Source organism: Entelurus aequoreus, linkage group LG13 (assembly GCF_033978785.1).
Source record: "Entelurus aequoreus isolate RoL-2023_Sb linkage group LG13, RoL_Eaeq_v1.1, whole genome shotgun sequence".
In the NCBI taxonomy this organism is placed as follows: domain Eukaryota; kingdom Metazoa; phylum Chordata; class Actinopteri; order Syngnathiformes; family Syngnathidae; genus Entelurus; species Entelurus aequoreus.
In genome coordinates this window covers 32023134-32047133 of record NC_084743.1, presented here as the reverse complement: position 1 = coordinate 32047133, position 24000 = coordinate 32023134, and the positions used below count along the sequence as shown (strand labels likewise).

The 24000-nt window shown below is 36.3% G+C and overlaps 1 protein-coding gene across 1 annotated transcript in view; it reads right to left on the bottom strand.

The window, feature by feature from the left end:
* The window catches only part of wdr4 (WD repeat domain 4), a 36867-nt gene that overhangs the window by 11530 nt on the left and 1337 nt on the right, over positions 1-24000 (bottom strand). Inside the window, exons 2-9 of the mRNA XM_062067738.1 lie at positions 15685-15750; positions 15432-15569; positions 14170-14326; positions 9777-9889; positions 7771-7831; positions 6715-6813; positions 6031-6095; positions 1386-1575 (exon numbers count right to left, since the gene is read on the bottom strand). Coding sequence (XP_061923722.1) covers positions 1386-1575; positions 6031-6095; positions 6715-6813; positions 7771-7831; positions 9777-9889; positions 14170-14326; positions 15432-15569; positions 15685-15750 — 889 coding nt within the window. The remainder of the gene's footprint in view (positions 1-1385; positions 1576-6030; positions 6096-6714; positions 6814-7770; positions 7832-9776; positions 9890-14169; positions 14327-15431; positions 15570-15684; positions 15751-24000) is intronic.

The following is a 24000-nucleotide window of genomic DNA, read 5'->3' as shown; positions in this document are numbered from 1 at the left end:
CCTGGAGGTTGGGTCTTGGGCGCAGTTGGGTGTTCCAACGGGACAATAACCCCAAACACACGTCAAAAGTGGTAAAGGAATGGCTAAATCAGGCTAGAATGAAGGTTTTAGAATGGCCTTCCCAAAGTCCTGACTTAAACGTGTGGACAATGCTGAAGAAACAAGTCCATGTCAGAAAACCAACAAATTTAGCTGAACTGCGCCAATTTTGTCAAGAGGAGTGGTCAAAAATTAAACCACAAGTTTGCCAGAAGCTTGTGGATGGCTACCAAAAGTGCCTTATTGCAGTGAAACTTGCCAAGGGACATGTAACCAAATATTAACATTGCTGTATGTATACTCTTGACCCAGCAGATGTGGTCACATTTTCAGTAGACCCATAATAAATTCATAAAAGAACCAAACTTCATGAATGTTTTTTGTGACAAACAAGTAAGTGCTCCAATCACTCTATCACAAAAAATAGGACTTGTAGAAATTATTGGAAACTCAAGACAGCCATGACATTATGTTCTTTACAAGTGTATGTAAACTTTTGACCACGACTGTATACCTTCGAGTTTTATAACACGGGTTGCTGTATTCAAACGGTACAATTGTGCACTCAGTGTAGTTACACACAATACAAAATAAAGCTAGTTTGTTTCTTCATATGACCATTTTAGTCATATATTATTCAACATTTTAAAAAAAAAAGCCGAATTTAAGCTAAAATAATAAAACACAGTACAATAAGTGTAAAGTGTACTTATTGATATATTTATGGAGTGCAGGTCTTGTTGTGAATTTATTTTATAAGCTGCTTTGCACTAACCTTACTAAAAGTGGTTTCAAGACAACTTAAAATATGTGTTATCCTTTAGTTGACAAAATGTACTGTATTAGTCGCCTAAAATGTTGAGGAATTAAAACTAAATCAATTTAGATGACTAAAAAATGACTAAAACTATAAGACAATAAGAAGGTCCTGAGTTCAATCCCGGGCTCGGGGTCTTTCTGTGTGGAGTTTGTATGTTCTCCGCGTGACTGCGTGGGTTCCCTCCGGGTACTCCGGCTTCCTCCCACCTCCAAAAACATGCACCTGGGGATAGGTTGATTGGCAACACTAAATTGGCCCTAGTGTGTGAATGTGAGTGTGAATGTTGTCTGTTTACTGTGTTGGCCCTGTGATGAGGTGGCGACCGCCTTCCGCCCGAATGCAGCTGAGATAGGCTCCAGCACCCCCCGCGACCCCGAAAGGGACAAGCGGTAGAAAAAGGATGGACTAAAACTAAATCAAAAACTAGGTAGATAGGTGTTATACAAGCTACCATGACTAACATAATCTTACTGGAGGTGCCAATGCTAAACTCCCTTGAAAAAAATGAGGTAGGTAAGCCAGGTACCTTCCAGGAGCTTTGTTCAGGCTTGTAGATTTGGAGCAGTTCTTCACAGGAATCCATCAGCACCCAGAGGCGACCTTCTGGGTCAAATGTCATATCCAGAGGGCAGCAGGGCAGGGTCAACCTGCTGTGGGGTACAAGTTTCTTTTCTTCACCATCCTCGTCCAGTGTGAAAAACTGAATGGTTGATACCCTGAGGAAACACATGAAAACATCAAACTTTCTGTAAGGCTGACCAACATAATTTGAGGAGAAAAACAAAAACATAATTTGAGGAGAAAAACAAAAACAGCCCACCATTTGGGCTACAACAAATCATTTTTAAAGGGAAATGAATTATAAAATTTTAAGTTTTTAAAGATTTACAATGAAAGGTACTGCCCTCTCCTGGCAATCATGTTCCCCTTAACACTATGCTATTTGTTTTCAAATTAAAAATTGTGATATTAATCTATTACTTCACTCAATTGATATATATATATATATATATATATATATATATATATATATATATATATATATATATATATATATATAGTCTATTCTTTCTTGTGAATTGTATTATTGAGATGCTTTGCAGACAGCAGACATAAAGGTGCTTTCTGTGGAAGTAAAAAAAATGCCCTTTTCTTTGAATTATGTCGATTGAATTGACTGCAAGTGTGGTAACAAAAATGTTTTAAATTTAAAATCAATTTATGTGCAGTGCAGAGCAGCAGATTGGACTAGTATACAAAGTATAAAAAGTAGCAAAGCTACTGCCAAACTACTGGGAAATGTAGTTAACCTATGTAGCTTCGATTGTTAAGTTAATCATTTTAATGGAAAACCGTAGTTTTTACGACTGCAGTCGCAAAACGGAATGGATTATCAAAAACCGCACTCATTACTGGAAAACCGTAGTTGTTGGCAGGTATGGCAAAGAGACGGCTCAAGATTTTAACACACATTGTAGGTCGGAAAAAACGGAAAATATTTTTTAAATATTTTTACAGAGATAAAAAAGATGGGTTTCTGACTATAGACGGAAAAATCACATGCCTGACATGTGAGCGATGTGTTGAAGCAGCGGCACACATCTATAATCTGTAACACCTTTTCTTAATCGCTATCTCGACAACAGAAACATGTACACACTGACACTTCCGTGCGCGAGGCTGTGGATCACATCACCAGCGTATTTGTGCGTCTGGAATGAATGTAAGAAAATGCGTAACTAAAGATGTATTTTTATGCAGGAGATATATTATAGTAATATAATTCCTAAATTTAAAAAAAGAGAACAACATAAAAAAAAAACGTCAGCAGAAACCAAAACACATTGTAGCTGCTGACAGAAGCACATTGTATATATGTTATATCATTTCATAGTTGGTTACTAGAATAAATAAATACAATGTACAAATATAAGTTCATATTTACATATAATGTGATTAAAAATGTATTTTCTTTGGTAATTTCAATATGTTAACTTTATTTTTGTTACAAAACATGTAAATTGGAGAGGAACATATTTTTTGTTCCGGTTTGGTCACATTGTTGGGGTGACAATTAATATGTGACGGAATAAGGGAAGCAGCATGAGACAGCAAGCATTTGATGGAAGAGGTTAATAGAGTCTCGGCTTCAAAAGAAACTTTATTCCCTCTGAGTTTGTGAGGCCAATGAGGTATGATTCTTTCTGATAATGTATGTGAAATCAATGTGTTTTCTTTTATTTGATGTCAGACTAAATGTAAGTTCTGTTTTTTCTTATTTATTAGTTCTGACGGCATTATTTTGGCATCGTTGTTAACGAGAAGAAGGCGTGGCTTAAATAAATGTCTGTGGGAGAAAAACGAACAACTTGAGCCTTGATTAAGACCTCGGAGGGAGTAACACACATCAATTATTTTAATCAGCCCCATAAGTCATCCAGCAGCAATAAAATTATAAAAGTATACTGCTTATTAGACGATATGTCCAAAATGTGGAAACACACCCGTAGGACGGAGGATTCTCTCTCCATCGTCTGTCTGTGCAGCGGGAGCACCGTGTGTGAACCTGTCAGATTGCACGTCCTTCTGACATGTTTTAAATAAAACGCAAAATATTGCTCGCAAAACAGTGATGAGTGTTGATGAATCACATTACATGTGCTAAATAATAATATGTGCATTTTCTCCGCCCAGTATTGTGGACGTTTTGACGATCAGCTTATATTTTGCATATTAAAGAGACGCAAAAAGGATCGCACGCCTTATTCTGCTCACTTAACTGACGCAATCCACTTTGCCCACGTTTAGTGGATCAGCTTTGCGTGTGCTATTAGGTTTGCACGAGTTTTAATACACGCAAACCCTTATTAAATCAGGCCCTGAGGGTCCTATTCCCCCAAGTGCTTAAGTGAAAACAAATATATATATAAATTGTACAGGCTGCGTGGCATTCTCCCCCTCAACTTAAAAGGGAACTGCATTTTTGCCGATCATTCACAATCCTTATGTTAGACAAGCACACGTTTTTTTTTTAAATGCATTCTAACTCGTAAGTAAACACTAGCAAAAGACAGCTAACAATGGAGGTAATAGGATTCGCTCTATTCCACCTACAATCGATTTTTTGGAGAGTTAATAAACTCTCAGCTATCACGCTACACCAGAGAAGCACACAGCTTTGGCCCTTCAAACATTTGTATTAAACATAACTCTTACCATGACAAATAACATCAGATTGTTTACAATAATAGTGTAATAATTACAAGTATAAGAAACAAAGTTTTATCTATCGATCATGATTCACACCCAGCCAAGAAGCTGTTGAAGCGTGTATACACGCACTACATCCCCATGACAACACGCTATACGTGACAAGCACTGCCTGGACTGATACAGCCTTTTCAAATTTAAAGTGTTATCTTTTACATGGATTTCAGTGACATTTACAAGTGTTAGTAAAACTCCATGCTTTTTACACAACCTACAAAAAAAAGGCATGACGGCAAAGGGCGCCTCGTTCATAATGAGCCTGCTTCATTTCAGACTTAAGCACTTATGCCTAACTTATGCGGGGTGGGCTGGAGGGGAGAATACTAAAAAAAGGAACGTGCGTAATTTATAATTTTTTTTTTTTCTTCTTCTTCTAAAAAAAACCAAAACAAAAAACGTGTGTAATTTTAAGCACTTAAGAAAACACTGAAGCGCAAACTGGAAAAAACCGAAGCAGACAGGAATGTCAATAGTGGCAGCTTCATGTCAGCTTCCTGCACTCTATATGATAAGAAAATAAGAAAATGTAAAAAAAAAAACCAATAATCATTCAAAAAATATATTTGTAACGTTTAATGAACACATTTTAATATTTTTTTAATCGATTATTATTACTTTTCATCAAAACAATTTTGTGTTTCTCTCACCTGCCTACCTTGACCGCACATCCCTGGTTTCCACAGAGTTTGGAGAGTCTATGCCTTTAAAAGGGGAACTGCACTTTTTTTTAAATTTTGCCTATTGTTCACAATCGTAATGAAAGATATGACCATGGACGTTTTGTATTTTTTGCATTTTAAATATCAAATAAATGCAATCAAAAGTCTGCTTACAATGGAGCACATTTATAATAACATATAATATTGATGTATGTTGATCATTTTAAGCATAGGCAGCACAATAATTTCAAAAACGCATCACAAAGTTTGCTTTTTTTCCTTCATCACTGATTATTACTCACTGCAGACTTTATGAGAGCCAACAAACATAATGAAACATCACTTAATGTACAAGGTCTGCTGTCAGTAGTATGCCGACTGCTAGGATGTTTATATATTCCCATTTAGATGAAGAATGTCTCACAATCCTCACGAAGAAACAGGCTGGGGGGGTGGTGTGAAAAAAGCTGTTTTTTTGTGTCGTCCTCGGCAGTTTGAGGTCCTAAGTGGCTGTCAAAGTGTACCAACTTGTCCGAATACTGACTCAGACGTCTCATGTCCAGGTGAGATGCATGATTCTAGAATAAACTTACAGGGCGCAAGGAAGCGAGGAAGCAGCAGACCACTCGATGATGTAAACATAGGCGAACACACACGGTAGTGATCACGTCGCCGCTATAAATAGTTTGTCTCCTTTAGGGCTTATATTAACAATGTCACTATTACTCGGTTAATATTAAAATCATGAAATGTAAATGGAGTATTGTTGGCGCGTTTTGAATGGTTATTTAATAAATTTTATAGGCGAAACAGAGGAGCTCCCATTGGCTCTGCTGTAAGGGGACTTTTATTTACAAGTTAGAATGCAAAAAAAAAAATCTATTTGTCGTCATGTCTTTTATAAGGATTGTGAACGATAGGCAAAATTTTTAAAAAGTGCAGTTTCCCTTTAAGAAAAAATACAATTGCTCTTTTGTGTAATATTTGTCCTGTTAAAATTTCATTTGTTCGACGTTTGTGCAAGTTTAAAACAATCGCGATGCTAATTTTCGTTTGCCAATCAAAGGGATTTTCCATTGTATGTTAGCATTATGAAATAGAATTAATAAAAATGTCAGCGCCACAGACAGTACTAGCAACAGAGGCACCCGCTAAACATGTGCACAGAAGTACTGTAAGCTTTTACCGTTATCTCAATAGGTAACGCTTGTTCAGAGCAGCACACACAGGAAGTACACTCACCTGTCACAGAGTACAGCCACATGACAGCCGTCAGGAGAGCTGCTTATTTGGCAAACAGTTAGCGTCTGTGAAAACAATAAATATTTTAAAGTCAGAAAGGTATTTTACTGACACATAGAACCTTTATTTAACCAGATAAGAAAACCCATTGAGATCAAGATCTCTTTCACAAAGGTGACCTGGCCAAGAGGTCAACAGCACATGTCACAGAGCAGTTTCAAAAATAATACATTAAGACATACATTTTAAAATACATAAGAGAACTGTAAAACAACAGAGATTTACATCTTTAAAAACACAGGCACTGTGCAAACGTCTCTCGCTGTTTGTCCCTCAGGACAGAACGGAAGGCTCCAAATGGAAGTAGTTCTGTAAGTTTCAGTTTCGTCTGCAATGCATTCCATGCCATAGGGGCAGCAATGCCAAAAGCTCTTTTGCCAAATTCAGTCCGTACATGAGGAACAGTTAAAACATACAAATTGTTAGAACGACACAAAGAAACTTGAAAGATTTGGAGGCCGTTTTTTTAATTTTTATATAGATTTGCTGCATTCCCCATCGAACACATTATAATGGGACTGTTTGTGTAGCTTGTTGTTCTAACTTTGCTTCTGAGCACATCTCATATGCTATACTACAACTGACATGGTTGCACATTATATCTCACGCAGTGATTACCCTCACTTTCTCTGAGTGTGAGCCAAACGTCTCTTGAAGCTCCTTCAGGTCCCAACTATGCAGTTTCTTCCCAGAAGTATACTCCCACAGCTTCATGGTCCCATCCTACAATTACAAACATATTTGAAACGGAACAGAAAACCAAACATTTGCCTTTCGATCTGTTTCACTGTGGCTTCCTGACCTTGTGGTCTGTCTGCTTGTAAGCATAGATTTTTTACAATCCATTCTTTCGAACCCGTGCCATTGGCGTCCCCTCAAAAATAAAATGTATAAAAGCATGTTCAAATAACTGTAAAATATTTTATTTCATTTAACAGAGTGCCCTGCACATTGATCTGATTGTATTTTGAATAAATATAATTTCTAGGATTAATTTACCCTGAACAATGAAAAAATAGCTTTTGTCGCTTGCCCTGCTTCGTCAACTTAGACTTTAGAATTTAATAAAATATTTTAAAATCCTTCAGAAATGTTATATTGTTACTATTTATGTTACTTTGTATCCTAACTATACTTTCCTTAATAGAAAAATACAATTTAGTTCAAATTAAAACTTCAGTGTGTTTTCACTCAGTCCTGTTACCCAAGAAACTGTCCAAAGGAAGTTGCATCATTCGGATGCTGTGCAAGCCATAGAAAAAACTAAAGCTCATTCATTTATTTATTTTTCCAAGCATTCTATCATATTTCAACAATGACTGGGGAAGGTTAAAATCCCCGCACAATCCTCTTACCTACATTTGAAATATTATTTGCTATTAGCATACATGCTAAGGGGCTATAGTTCATGTATTTGCTAATTCTATGCTAAACATTCAGTCCTGTTACTTAAATAAGTCTTCCTTGGCTTAGGAACCTTGTACAAAAACAAAATAAAGTTGCCTGAGATGGACCAGTACACATTTTGAGTAGTTCAGTGTATGTATAATCAGATTTAGAATTGAAAAGGGACATAATTTCTTGTTTGTTTTGAGAGAATTACAACATTCTACAAATGGCACTGATTCAGTGGATTGGCCTTCATTTAGTAAATACAAAACATGCAACATACAAACGTACCCCTGATCCTGACAGCAACCAGTTCGGATGGCCTGATGGGACTACAAGAGAGCTAACAAACCTAAAACAAACACAAAAAAAAAAGTTAAAGGAAAAATAACCACACACTAACCCCATGTATTAACTTTAATTAAGCGCGTCAACACAGAATGATTAAGCAAGCTTGGTGTGAAGGCTTTAACACATGAAAATGCTGCCCGTCATACTCATACTTTATTTATTATTTATTTTGGTTTTGGTGAATTTAGGTTGAATAAAACCCTGCTAAGCTTTTTTTTTTTATTGCTTAAGCATCGCATATGCTATTGTTGCGTCTTGTCAAAACAAAGATTCTCACAAGATATTATTTGTTCTAAAATTATACTAAAACCTTTTTAGTCATAGGTTACAGGTTAAATACGTGCAGCAAGTAAGCGCAGAGTTGGCCCAAAATGTATATATATATACAGTACAGGCCACCAGTTTGGACACGCCTTCTAATTCAATGCGTTTTCTTTATTTTCATGACTATTTACATTGTAGATTGTCACTGAAGGCATCAAAACTATGAATGAACACATGTGGAATTATGTACTTACCAAAAAAAGGTGAAATAACTGAAAACATGTTTTATATTCTATCCATTCATTCTTTAATTTTGTACCGCTTGTCTCTTTCGGGGTCGCGGGGGGTGCTGGAGCCTATCTCAGCTGCATTCGGGCGACACCCTGGACAAGTCGCCACGTCATCGCAGGGCCAACACAAATAAACAGACAAAATTCACACTCACATTCACACACTAAGGTCAATTTAGTGTTGCCAATCAACCTATCCCCAGGTGCATGTTTTTGGAGGTCGGACGAAACCGGAGTACCAGGAGGGAACCCAGGCAGTCACAGGGCGAACATGCAAACTCCACACAGAAAGATCCAGAGCCCGGGATTGAATTCAGTTATATTCTAGTTTCTTCAAAATAGCCACCCTTTGCTCTGATTACTTTTTTGCATACTCTTGGCATTCTCTCGATGAGCTTTAAGAGGTACTCACCTGAAATGGTTTTCACTTCACAGGTGTGCTTGAAGCTCATCAAGAGAATGCCAAGAGTGTACAAAGCAGTAATCAGAGCAAAGGGTGGCTAGTAGAATATAAAACATGTTTTCAGTTATTTCACCTTTTTTTGTTAAGTACATTACTCCACATGTGTTCATTCATAGTTTTGATGCCTTCAGTGACAATCTACAATGTAAATAGTCATGAAAATAAAGAAAACGCATTGAATGAGGAGAAGGTGTGTCCAAACGTTTGGCCTGTACTGTATGTTAAAATTATTTAAAATTGTATTTAAAATATTTTTTATATATAAACATACATTATATATTTATATTTTATAGTGACAATGTGAAAGTTTTTTGGGTTTTTTTGCAAACTGATTAGAACTACAAAAATTCACATAAGTATTCACAGCCTTTGCTCAATACTTTGTTGATGCACCTTTGGCAGCAATTAGAGCCTCAAATCTTTTTGAATACGATGCCACAAGCTTGGCACATCTATCTTTATCATCTACCATGTAAAATCGCTAATGCTAATCTTTAGCATTTTTATGGCAAACGCAACGTAAATAAGCACTGACCTAGTGCAATTTAAAAAGTGGAGCTTTACTATACTTGTGAGCACCTTCTTCTTACTTTGTTGGTATGAAAAATTGTGACGTTACCTAGAGGCAGTCCACACTGAATACTTGACTGCTTGTTTCCTGGCCAAGTGCTTGAGCCGGTGTGCCAAGTTTGCCACCGCACATGATGTCACATGCAACAAAATGTATCAAAATATACCATCGTTTGATTTTACATGACTCAGTCCCGGTAGTACACTTCAGTCAGTGCCTATTAGAGTACCGTACTTAGAATCTAATCCTGGTAAAAACACCCTAAAAACTCTGCTAATGTGGGATTCAAGTGGCACATGTGGTATACAGACAACCATGGACGCACCACAAAATAATAACAATTTCATCAATTACTTACTGTTGATGTCCCAGACAAAAAGACTGTATGTTGTATGGCGATCTCAGGTGGCTCACTCGTATTTTTTCATCTCGGTCAGCAGTGATGATGTACTTATCATTCAGCGACATCGTCTGAAAGAAACAAAGTAAATACATATTTGGAAAAAATATTACCCTAAATGGCAGGTGGATGCTTCAGTGATGCTTAACTCTGCAATGTGACATTCCATCCAGACTCTATAAACATCAGTGGGTGTTGTTCAAGTACACCAATTGGTATGCACTGAATCGTAACTGGGGTATTTGAGAGATATAGTTTTGATCCCTTAGTTGTTTTTGTATGTTAGTTTCACACCCAGACAGATATTTGAAAAAAAACACTGTTTCATAAAATAACTATCAAATAGTGGGATTACGCAAAAATTACAGCACAGATTTTCAGGAACCCTTTGTGGAAAATTAAAAAATAATTGAATTCACAATTGCAGCAAACCAGGGTATGCAAAAGGAGTGCATAATAACCCTTTTTCGATTTGCGTTATTAACCAAGAACAACAAATGCACAATAGTACTGCTATTATACTAACTACTAAACTAACTACTGCTATTATACTAACACTGCTGTCACTATCATGGTCACTGTTTCCAGTACATTCATTTATTTGTGGAGGTCGCCACTGAAAAATTAGGACCGTCACTATTAGTTTTGGTGCTACCTTTGAAGTTATAACTCATAAATGGGACTGTCTGTTGGAATGCAGCTTGTCATTACAAATATTTGTAGTAGATGCGATCGTAACTCTAAAACTTAACACAAGTGTCAGTATAGCGAGTCGATTATCGCGGGAGTTACATTCCAGAGTCCCCCTAAAGTAGGGATGCTATTCATTTTAAGATTTACATGAATATTGTATGCATTTTAGGTCTTTATAAACCCAACACACACTCACACAAACCTTTCCGACACGGTCACTAACCTTTGCCACACTCTTAAACACTTCCTATGTTCTTAAACATTTTCTACACTCTTAAACCTATGTGATTTTAACAAATTCTGTATGGTAATCACTGGTGAGTGTCAATGATGGATTAGCTGTGGACGATACGGTAAAATATCACCCTAATAGTACATAGTTAATTATTGGTATTATATATTATCAATACATTAGTGCTTACAGTGATTTGGTCTCAAAGTAAAGCTGACAATAATATTGTTAATCAGCAATAATTTGTGGGACAATATAAAGTTTGTTATCAACCCAGGCTGTGTTGCAAACAGCCCCCTTACCTATAGTTTAAACATTACATAATATAACGAGAAAATTACAGATACTCGAAAAGTGCAGACCTCCGCCAGTCAACTATCTACCAATAGTAAAAAAAATATTTAAAAAAAATCCTGAATCCAGACGGTGAACCGGATCACCCAAAAAATTTAATCACTTGTTCCTTTATTCCTGAAAGTTGGATCAAAATCCACACATAACTTTTAAAGATATGTTGTTAACTAAAAAACGGACATAATGACACAGACACAATTGAAAGATAAATTAAAGTAGCATGTCAGTGTGTGTGTTTTCTTCAGCAAGGGGATCCTTTTGTTTGTTCACTCTTGCAACGTAAAGTAGTAGTAGTACATGTAATGTCATGTAAAGTAGTAGTAGTACATGCAATGTCATTTTAAGTAGTACATGTAATGTCATGTAAAGTAGTACATGTAATGTCATGTAAAGTAGTAGTAGTACATGTAATGTCATGTAAAGTAGTAGTAGTACATGTAATGCAGCGTTTCTCAAAGTGTGGGGCGCGCCCCACTAGTGGGGAATAGAGACATGACAGGTGGGGCGCGAGGAACTGGAGGAAATTTCACTTTAATTATTTTTTTTTTTCAATTATATTCTTAGATTTTTTTTTTACTATGCTTTCATTTTCTATACATACTGTAAATCACTTTGTGATTCTGTCTGTGAAATCCGCTATATAAATAAATGTAAATTACTTATTTTTCCTGTAGGCTTTAAATTTCTAGGTAGGAGCTGTTTTGCAAATACATAAAAAAATAGAGCCACTGCTGATGAGCTGTTAAAGATAATGGACAGTTTCCTCAAAGAACACGACCTTAAATGGGAAAACTGTGGGCTTTTGCTCTGATGGCGCACAGACCATGACAAAGTCAAGAAACGGGCTGCAGGCTCTAATAAAGAGGGTTGCGCCAAATTTGCATTGGACACAATGTGTCATTCACCGGGAAGCACTTGCGTCAAGGCAGCTCAGCCCCGAACTCAATGAGGTTTTAACAGTGGCAGTGTCAAGCCTGCAACCCCGATTTAAAAAGCTGTGCAGTGCAAAACAGGCTCATTGCAGCCACTAATGCTGGAGTACTGTAAAACTCATGTTCACTTGCCCTGTCTTGCCAAATGCATTAGCTCCTTTTTTTTTGCAAAGATTGCAAAGTGGCACTTTTATTTTTATTTATTATTGAACTTGATGCAAGTTATTTGATTTATTATTGAGCTTGATGCAAGTTATAACACTTTTATTTGATTTATTATTGAACTTGATGCAAGTTCTAACACTTTTATTTGATTTATTATTGAACTTGATGCAAGTTTAACACTTTTATTTGATTTATTATTGAACTTGATGCAAGTTATAACACTTTTATTTGATTTATTATTGAACTTGATGCAAGTTATAACACTTTTTTTGATTTATTATTTAACTTGATGCAAGTTATAACACTTTTATTTGATTTATTAATGAACTTGATGCAAGTTATAACACTTTTTTTGATTTATTATTGAACTTGATGCAAGTTATAACACTTTTTTTGATTTATTATTGAACTTGATGCAAGTTGTAACACTTTTATTTGATTTATTATTGAACTTGATGCAAGTTATAACACTTTTTTTGATTTATTATTGAACTTGATGCAAGTTATAACACTTTTGTTTTATTTATTATTGAACTTGATGCAAGTTATTTTATTTGATATTGAACTTGATGAAAGTTATACCACAGCTGCACAGTTATTTTATTTATTATTGAACTTCATGTTATTTTATGTTATTGAGTTTGAATGTATACAACTTGATGTTACTTGATGTTCAATAAATTTGAAAATGTTAAGCTTGGCATTGGCGTTCTGTTGGGGCGATGGGGGCAGGTGGGGCTTGAAAACTCCCCCTTGTCCAAAGTGGGGGATGACAAAAAAAGTTTGAGAACCACTGATGTAATGTAATGTAAAGTAGTAGTAGTACATGCAATGTCATGTTAAGTAGTACATGTAATATCATGTAAAGTAGTACATGTAATGTCATGTAAAGTAGTAGTAGTACATGTAATGTCATGTAAAGTAGTAGTAGTATATGTAATGTCATGTAAAGTAGTACATGTAATGTCATGTAAAGTAGTACATGTAATGTCATGTAAAGTAGTAGTAGTACATGTAATGTCATGTAAAGTAGTAGTAGTAGTAGTACATGTAATGTCATGTAAAGTAGTAGTAGTACATGTAATGTCATGTACATGTAATGTCATGTAAAGTAGTAGTAGTAGTACATGTAATGTCATGGAAAGTAGTAGTAGTACATGTAATGCCATGTAAAGTACTAGTAGTACATGTAATGTCATGTAAAGTAGTAGTAGTTCATGTAATGTCATGTAAAGTAGTAGTAGTACATGTAATGTCATGTAAAGTAGTAGTACAACATGTAATGTCATGTAAAGTAGTAGTAGTAGTACATGTAACGTCATGTAAAGTAGTAGTAGTACATGTAATGTCATGTAAAGTAGTAGTAGTACATGTAATGTCATGTAAAGTAGTAGTAGTACATGTAATCTCATGTTAAGTAGTAGTAGTACATGTAATGTCATGTACAGTAGTACATGTAATGTCATGTAAAGTAGTAGTAGTAGTCCATGTAATGTCATGTAAAGTAGTTGTAGTACATGTAATGTCATGTAAAGTAGTAGCAGTACATGTAATGTCATGTAAAGTAGTTGTAGTACATGTAATGTCATGTAAAGTAGTAGCAGTACATGTAATGTCATGTAAAGTAGTTGTAGTACATGTAATGTCATGTAAAGTAGTAGCAGTACATGTAATCTCATGTAAAGAAGTAGTAGTACATGTAATGTCATGTAAAGTAGTAGTAGTACATGTAATGTCATGTAAAGTAGTAGTAGTACATGTAATGCCATGTAAAGTAGTAGTAGTACATGTAATGCCATGTAAAGTAGTACAAATGATCCAGATCTCTCCCAAAATCGAAGCACTTGTTCCTTATCCTATTTCTGACATTTCCTTAAAGATTCATCAAAATACGCACAAACTTTTGAAGTTATGTTGCTAATTAACAAACGAACCAACTAACTAAAACAACAGTGGTTTTGCCAGCGTTCCTTACAACAGCTAAGACCATGGATAGGTGCCCCATCTTCAGCTCGCCATCCCTCTCCTGGTCCACTACTGAGAAGGAGTATACATCCCCCGATTTATCAGCCACAAGCACCTCGTCTTCTGCCCTGGTAAACACAAGCGACGTGCCCCTCCTCACCAACCACCTGGAAAACACATGACTGGAATCATTCTTTATTTCGGTGGTTCTCAAACTTTTTTCACCAAGTACCACTACAGAAAACACTCTCCAAGTACCAACCTAAAGAGTATTTTATTTATACTGTAATGGACTGGGTCCTATGTTATGTTCTGTTCGACATGTAGTTTATTCAATGTTTAACAAATGTTAGGGTTTCCCATGGCTTTGAAGGCATCATTGTTGCACGCGCTGCCAATGTCTGAGTTTGAGTTTATTTCGAACATGCATGCATACAACATGATACATCACAATTTCCAGTTTCTCTATTCAACATGTTCGAAAAGGAGTAGGAAGAAGCAGAGCTTGTTTAATCCTCCCCTTTTCTTTTACATAGGAGTTGCTAAAACTTTTGTTCACTTCCTGTTTTCAATTTATTCACAATATACTAAATAAGTAATAACAATAAAAAATAAGTAAATAAATAAATAATAATTGGTGAAGTAAGATTTATTTAATATGGTGAGATGAGTAAGATTATTTTGAAAATGAATGGATGGATGAAATAAATTCAGAATGTTTATCATGGTTCTTCTTCTTTGTACTTTGTAAACACTTTAAGTTTGAAGAGTTTCTTGAAGTGGATCATATTAGTACATTGTTTGATTTCTTTGCTTAATCCATTCCATAATTTAATTCCACATACTGATATACTGAAGGTCTTAATTGTTGTACGTGCGTACAAATGTTTTAAATTATTTTTTTTTGAAGATTATATTTATGTTTATATATCATATAACGTTTGTCTTTGTTTACATATGTTCTGCATGTTGATTGGCTGGGAGCCTGAGAAAGGGCGTACGTAAGCGGAGAATGTGGAGAACATTCGGTTCCCACGTGTGTTAATTGATAGTACTGACGGAGTGAGATGGTTCTGTTTGTGTCTTAATTGTTTATTTTGGCATCGACTACAGCCTACAGTATTCGGATTGTCAAGACTTCCATTGAAGGCTGACAAACCTTTAGTAATGGCTCAAGTCATTACAATACTTAATAAAGTGATTATTTGTTTGAGAATCATGGATCTATATAGTGCATGTTGTAAAAGGGTAGGGAGAAAGCCAGAGCTGTACCTGGTGCTGACACACTTCCATGAATGCTCACACCGAAAGAGGACCAGACGTTTGGAGTCATCGATTAGTGCCACCAGTTTTCCAGATGGTGAAATGGTAAAGGCCAGCACTTCATCACTTCCTGTTTCCTCTGCGAGACTACAGATTGTGAATAAAAGAAAGGCAAATATAGTTACGATAATGGGGCGACAAACAAATGTTCTAATTCCAGTATTGTGAAAGTATAACACATTTTATCATCTTTCTATTTTACCTGTTATCACTCTGTGGCTGTTTGTCCTTTTTCTCAGCCGTGCTACAGTCAAACACAAATGGCTCGCTGCAACAAAGACACATTTGAATTGGTCAGAGTATGATTTTTTCCTACATTTAAAACACTTCCTTGTGGTCTCCATAACATGTAATGGTGGTGCTTTGGTCCAAGTTTTGCATAGATTTAGTTTTAGAGGCCATCTTTCTGACTGTCTCTTCAGAATGTCTTATTTATTTGTCTTATATACGTGCCAAAGCCTTCCTCCAGGCCAAGCCCCCTTGAACTGCGTCTCCACACCGTCAGCCATGTTGTCGTTTTTAGTGCTTCCATATCGAATCTACTGACAGATATAATTACGCTACTTTTTTAGTAGAAATTGCAACTGTGGGGGATTTTAGCATGCATGTGCTTGTACAAGCCAGACTGCCCCACAACAATCAAGAAATATTAGGAACTTATTGACTACAACTGAAAAAAAATGGCGGACTCGCATACAGCTTTTCGGGTAAACTTTTACCATATATAGAGATATCCACTGACATAACTAAGGCAAAATATGTCATTAAGGTCTCACATTCCAAATGGCTCGTTTGGATCAAGTTTGGAAGAAGGCAAGATTGTTTAACAGTGACTTCGCTAGGCCTCCATGTTTTGATTTTAAATTTCAGGACTTATTAGGATCCCAAATACACCAACAGGTAAGAAAAGTTGGTTTTGCTTAATATTGCCACAGCTGAATACAGTACAGTATGTCAATATATCTTGTGATTACAACTCCGTACAGTAGATGGCATCGTAACCTATACACAACTGGTCTGCCAGAGAATAATAAGACAAAGAAGGAGGGATCAGTGTCGCTGTATTTACCATGCATTCTGACAGTATTCACAGCGCTTTACTTTTTCCACATTTTGTAATGTTAAAGCCTTATTCCAAAATGGAATCAATTAATTTTTGTCCTCATGTTGCAGCAACGTACAGAGACATCCTGGATGAAAACCAACACTTCCCATCCAATCTGATGGAGCAAGAGAGGTGCTGTAAAGAGGAATGGGCAAAATTGCCCAAAACTAAGTGTGCCAAGCTTGTGGCATCGTATTCAAAAAAACTTGAGGCTGAAATTGCTGCCAAAGGCGCATCAACAAAGTATTGAGCAAAGGCTGTAAATACTTATATACGTACATGTGATTTTTTAGCTTCAATGAATTAGCAAAACAAAATTAAAAACCTTTTCACATTGTCATAATGGGGTGATGTCTGTAGAATTTTGAGGACAAAAATGAATCTTTTGAAGAAAGGCTATAACGTAACAAAATGTGTGTAAAGTGAAGCACTGCGAATACTTACCCTACTAGATAGTATTTTCCAAAAAAAGATGCAATTCTAGCAACTTTTTTTGGTTTTATTTAACACTTTTGGAGACTCTAAAATGAACGTACAAATCAATCTACGCACTTGCTGTGCCCCACCACTTCAGCTTGTAACTTAAACAAAACACACAGATAAGTGTTCCTTTGTATTTCTAATCATATCTGTTTTGCTTTTCATGTTTTTTGCTCTCATGTATTGTGGCCAATTATGAAAATTTGACAGCATAAAGGCTGAAATATATACACACACTCCCACTGATAACTGATTACTGAACTTTGGAGTTTTCACCATGACCAGACTTTTTGTAAGCTCAAGCCATAAATCTTGCTTGATAGGTTGATATGAAAGTGCTAACAAAAGTGGCACCAGTAGGTGGCAATGTGACATCAGAAGACATATGTACACTGCACAGATGAAGAAGACATTTTTGTATACCGGTAAACTTTACACCTAGTAGATGCAAAGTTTTGAGGCCTACATTTTCTAATTAGCTTAATGGGTTAGTGCATGTGTATTTCTGTGTGGAGTTTGCATGTTCTCCCCGTGACTGCGTGGGTTCCCTCCGGGTACTCCGGCTTCCTCTCACCTCCAAAGTCATGCACCTGGGGATAGGTTGATTGGCAACACTACATTGGCCCTAGTGTGTGAATGTGAGTGTGAATGTTGTCTATCTGTGTTGGCCCTGCGATGAGGTGGCGACTTGTCCAGGGTGTACCCCGCCTTCCGCCCGAATGCAGCTGGGATAGGCTCCGGCGCCCCCTGCGACCCCGAGGGGGACAAGCGGTAGAGAATGGATGGATGGGTTACAATTATCAATCAAATCTTGGAGAATAATTAAGACTTTTAATAATAAATAATTTAATTAATTTAATAATAAATAATTTAATTTTAATAAATAATTAAGGCTTTTAATTGATATCCTTGTTAAAAACATTTGAAAGTGATTTAGGTAGCCCCCCCTTTTTTTTTTCTTCATATTTTTTAGTATTATCTGTATTTGCTTTTGTTTTCTTTCCTTGATGTTGAAAGTGCATTGACTTTTGTGTGAATTATAAATGTATGTTCGATGTTCAATAAAAAGATGCAAAGTTTTGCCTATACTGTTTATTTATAAATATTTGTATCAACACATTATTTTTAAACAATTTAACAAAAATGATAATCAATATGTGCCCGTCATAGTCTCATCCAATGCAAAGTAATCCATAAAATTCACTACACTAATTCAAAACTATCCAAAATCTACCCCAGTTAGCAATATCTGCAATAGATGCAAACAATCTCTGGCTGATCATGTCCATATGTTCTGGTCCTGCTCTAAACTATGTTCATTTTGGGAGGACATTTTTGACACAATCGGAAAGGCATACGGTCAAAACTTTTCCCCCAACCCATTATCAGCAATTTTCGGTATATGCCCTGATAACATGTGCCCGGTACCACTAAAACGCGCTGTTGCTTTTACGACCTTGCTGGCCAGGCGATTGATCTTGTTTAATTGGAACTGGCTCACCCCCCATCTCACGGCCGTTGGACTAGAGAGGTTCTCTACAATTGCTGTATTTCAACTATCTTGATTTATGCCCAGACGCAGATGAGGAATAATCTCCCTTTTATTTATTATTATTTTGAGTTTGAGTTTATTTCGAACATGCAAGCATACAACATAAAACATCACAATTTCCAGTTTCTTTTCAACATGTTCGAAAAGGAGTAGGAAGAAGCAGAGCTTATTTAATCCTACCCCTTTTCTTTACATAACAGTTGCAAAACTTTTTGTTCACTTCCTGTTCACAATTTTTTCACAATAAACTCCATAAGTAATTACAATAAAAATAAATAAATAAATAATAGTAAGAATTTAATAATAATAATTGGTGAAGTAAGTCATATTTCATATGATGAGATAAGTAAGATTACTTTAAGAATTAATGAATGGATGGATGAAATAAATTGAGAATGTTTGTCATGGTTCTTCTTCATTGTACTTTGTAAACACTTTAAGTTTGAAGAGTTTCTTGAAGTGTATCATATTAGTACATTGTTTGATTGCTTTGCTTAATCCATTCCATAATTTAATTCCACATATTGATATACTGAAGGTCTTAAGTGTTGTACGTGCAAACAAATGTTTTAAATTACGTTTTTCTCTAAGATTATATTTCTCCTCTTTTTTTGAGAAGAATTGTTGTATATTCTTGGGTAGCAGGTTATAGTTTGCTTTGTGCATAATTTTAGCTGTTTGCAAATTCACTATGTCGTGGAATTTCAGTATTTTTGATTCAATAAATAAAGGGTTTGTATGTTCTCTATATCCAACATTATGTATTATTCTAACTGATCTTTTTTGTAACACCGTTAATGAATGAAGTGTACTTTTGTAATTATTTCCCCATATTTCTACACAGTAGCTCAGATATGGTAACACTAGTGAGCAGTAGAGAATATGAAGGGATTTTTGGTCTAGAACATGTTTTGCTTTATTCATTATTGACGTGTTTCTTGCAACTTTATGTTGTATATTTTTTACGTGAGATTTCCAGTTCAATTTATCATCAATCATTATACCTAGAAATTTGGTTTCGTTTACTCTTTCAATTTCTATTCCGTCTATTTGTATTTGTGTTTGACTTTCTCTTCTACTGTTACCAAATAGCATTATTTTAGTTTTACTAAGATTCAACGATAGTCTGTTTTTGTCAAACCATCTTTTTAATTTGTTAATTTCTTCTGTTATTATTTCTATTATCTCCTGTGTGTTCTCTCCTGAACAAAACGCTGTTGTATCATCCGCAAATAATACTAACTTTAAATCTTTTGTAACTTTACAAATGTCATTTATATAGAGATTGAATAATTTAGGTCCTAGTATTGATCCCTGAGGTACACCACAGGATATATTTAGCGTTGTAGACGTGTGTTCGCCTAGCTTCACGTATTGTTTCCTGTTCGTTAGATAACTTCTTATCCAGTTTAAGACTAACCCTCTGATGCCATATCGTTCTAGTTTTTTGATTAAAATATTGTGATTAATTGTGTCAAATGCTTTAGTTAGATCCATAAAAACCGCTGCTGCACATTTTTTACTATCTATTGCATTGGTAATTTCTTCTGTAATTTCAATTAAAGCCATTGAAGTTGAAACATTAGCTCTGTATCCATATTGGTTCTCTTCGAGTATTCTATTTTTATTTATGAAACTTTCTAATCTGTTATTGAACAGTTTTTCAATGATTTTAGAAAATTGTGGAAGTAGAGAAACAGGTCTATAATTTGTAAATTGATGTTTATCTCCAGTCTTATAAATTGGTGCAACTTTAGCTATTTTCATTTTGTTTGGAAATGTACCTGTTTGAAATGATAGGTTACTAATATACATTAATGGTCCTGAGATCTCTTCAATAACCCTTTTTATCGTTTCCATATCAATTCCATTACAATCAGTTGAAGTCTTAGATTTACATTTTTTCACGATTGTAACTATTTCCTCCTGTGTCACATTACTGAGGAACATGGAGTTGGGATTTCGCTCTATGGTATCATTATAGTCCTCAATTGGAACTGGGTCTGGAATCCTTTCTTCCAATTTTGGTCCAATTTTTATCTCCATTTCTCTCTCCTTTCAGCCTCTGTCTGTCTCTGGCCTCGTATGGGTGTGTGTGTGTGTGTGTGTGTGTGAATGTGTCTGTTTTTGTTGTCTTACTTGTTATATGTTTGTGCCATATGTCCTTTGTTGGTTTGACCTGAGTGGGGTGGGAGGGTGGGTGGGAGGTTTGGGTTCTAAGGGAAAGGGTGTGAAGAATTTACTGACTTTAAAATTGTACTGTTTCGACTTGCACTTTTTTCTGTCTATTTGAAAATGTCAAAAAAAAAGAGTTGGATTAAAAATGAAAATCAACATAAAATTGATTGATTGAAACTTTTATTAGTAGATTGCACAGTGCAGTGCATATTCCGTACAATTGACCACTAACACCCGAATAAGTTTTCCAACAGATACCTGTATATACTATCATCATAATACAGTCATTACATAAGATAAACATCAGAGTATATACATTGAATTATTTACATTATTTACAATCCGGGGTGTGGAGGAGGGGGGTGGGGGGGTTAGGTTTGGTTGATATCAACACTTCAGTCATCAACAATTGCATCATCAGAGAAATGGACATTGGAACAGTGTAGGACTGACTTGGTAGGATACATACAGCAAGTAGTGGACATAGAGATAGAGATCAGAGAGCATAAGAATAAAAAAAAGGATCTACATATGATTATTTACAATCCGAGGAGGTAGGATGTGGAAGGGAGGGTGTTAGTCTAGGGTTGAAGTTGCCTGGAGGTGTTCTTTTAGTGCGGTTTTGAAGAAGGATAGAGATGCCCTTTCTTTTACACCTGTTGGGAGTGCATTCCATATTGATGTGGCATAGAAGGAGAATGGGTTAAGACCTTTGTTAGATCGGAATCTGGGTTTAACATGATTAGTGGAGCTCCCCCTGGTGTTGTGGTTATGGCGGTCATTTACGTTAAGGAAGTAGTTTGACATTTACTTTGATATTAGGGAGGTGTAGCGGATTTTATAGACTAGGCTCAGTGCAAGTTGTTTTACTCTGTCCTCCACCCTGAGCCAGCCCACTTTGGCGAAGTGGGTAGGAGTGAGGTGTGATCTGGGGTGGAGGTCTAGAAGTAACCTGACTAGCTTGTTCTGGGATGTTTGGAGTCTAGATTTGAGGGTTTTGGAGGTGCTGGGGTACCAGGAGGTGCAAGCGTAATCGAAAAAGGGTTGAATGAGAGTTCCCGCTAGAATCTTCATGGTGCTTTTGTTGACCAGAGAGGAGATTCTATATAGAAATTTTGTTCGTTGGTTGACCTTTTTGATTACCTTGGTTGCCATTTTATCACAGAAAAGATTAGCCTCTAGAATGGAACCTAGGTAGGTGACCTCATCTTTCCTGGTGATAACCAGTAACGCGTTACTGTAACGCCGTTAGTTTCGGCGGTAACTAGGAATCTAACGCGTTATTTTTTATATTCAGTAACTCAGTTACCGTTACTACATGATGCGTTACTGCGTTATTTTACATTACTTTTAATGTAGTATAAAGTGTGTTAGTGTCGTAGTTCTGATTCTTCTTGTGTCACAAACCGGAGAAGAGAGACCTGCGCTCTGTGTGTGTGTGAGTGTGGGGGGAGAGAGAGGAGGGGGGTGGGGGCGTGTCTGATCATGGCGGAGCTGCAGTCGAGTTTGTTAACATGGAGATATTTTCTAATTTTCACTACTTTTCTTTTGTCGAGCACAAAGAAAATAACATTTTAGTTAAATGTAAATTGTGCTTTGGATCAAAGATCCCATCTACTGCCCAAAACAGCAATTCAAATCTGCTGAAACAAGCTACATAAGCAACATGCTTCGACGTAGATAATAAAGAGAGACAGAGACTCCGATGCCACTTTCCCTCCACCACTTAAGGATTAACTCTGCCTTGCTCGTCATTCAGCACTGAAGGTACACACTCTGTCAAGCAATGTTCCCTCTAATTGTTCATGTGTGAGCAAACGCAAAAACTCCCTGAGCATTGAGTGGAGCCCATGTGAGCAACATCAGACGTGCACACTGTGGCTACACCAGCAGCACACCTGTCCCAAACTTGACTAAATAACAACTTCAATCTCCATCCATCCATCCATTTTTTACCGCTTGTCCCTTTCGGGGTAGCTGGAGCCTATCTCAGCTGCATTCGGGCGGAAGGCGGGGTACACCCTGGACAAGTCCCCACCTCATCGCAGGGCCAACACAGATAGACAGACAACATTCTCTTATTATTATAATCAAATGACAGCAGTCATTTCCATTTCTAATATAAGTGTTTAGGCCCACTTACAATGACAATAACAACAAATATTGTTTTTCATGAACTGTGTACTTGTATTGTTTGTCTGGGTGGAGGTCCTGCTTTGGAAATAGTTTGTACCCCTTTCAGACATTGCATTTAGTTCCCATTAAAACATTCACATGTTGCACAATGAGATGTAAGCAGGGGATCATGTGTGCATTCCTGCAACTTCCTGTTTGTAAAAAATATATTTTTATGAGTATTTATTTAATATACTAATAGCATTTCATGATTAATATTTATAAATTAAGATTCCTAATAAATGACACTAGAATAAGCACACATTTGATTGGTAAATCATAGTGTAACGACCTGGAATGACACTTTATGTGTGGTGTTTGAGTTGTCCGACTTTTTGTGTGGCTGTTAACGCATCACTGGCTAAGTGCCAAATGTGCATGTGTTGGCGCAAGTGAGAAAGAGCGAGCGGCTGCTGTTGATATAAGAAAGTTGCTTTTGGTCTGGTTTGTACTGCAGAAAATTACCACTTTTGCTCAATATCATTTTTTTTACTAATGTTTTGGTGATGTGTTTATGGCCGACAATAAAGAGTTTTGCTCAGTAAAGTGATGGATGGAATTCATGTCCTCAAAGCGTCTCGACAGACGTTACAATATTTGAACAATGATGACGAAAACTGTTTTCTCTGTCGTGTCCGTGTCGTGTCGAAAATTGTTATGCGCTTATTTTTTTATTTGATTTTGTGCGTGGCATAGATTTGCTGTGTGCAGAGGATGCTTGAGCAGTGCGCAATTGCACAGGCGCACACCTTAGAGGGAACGTTGCTGTCAATTCTCTTATATACTCTTTCATCCTAGACTTCTAGAGTGTTTGATTATCACATCACTCTAAATGTATAGACTATAAAGTTCACAAACATAAAGAGGGATCCTAGTGGGCCAGGCCAATCTTTCCTTATCTGTAAACTAAAACTGGGGAAATGTGTAGCGTGTTCTGAGCTTCAGACATGATTTTGTGTCAGAATTCATTGAGGAAAAAATGCCTGGTTAGGCTTTGTGTATGTAGTGTCTGCCTTTCTTGCTTTACA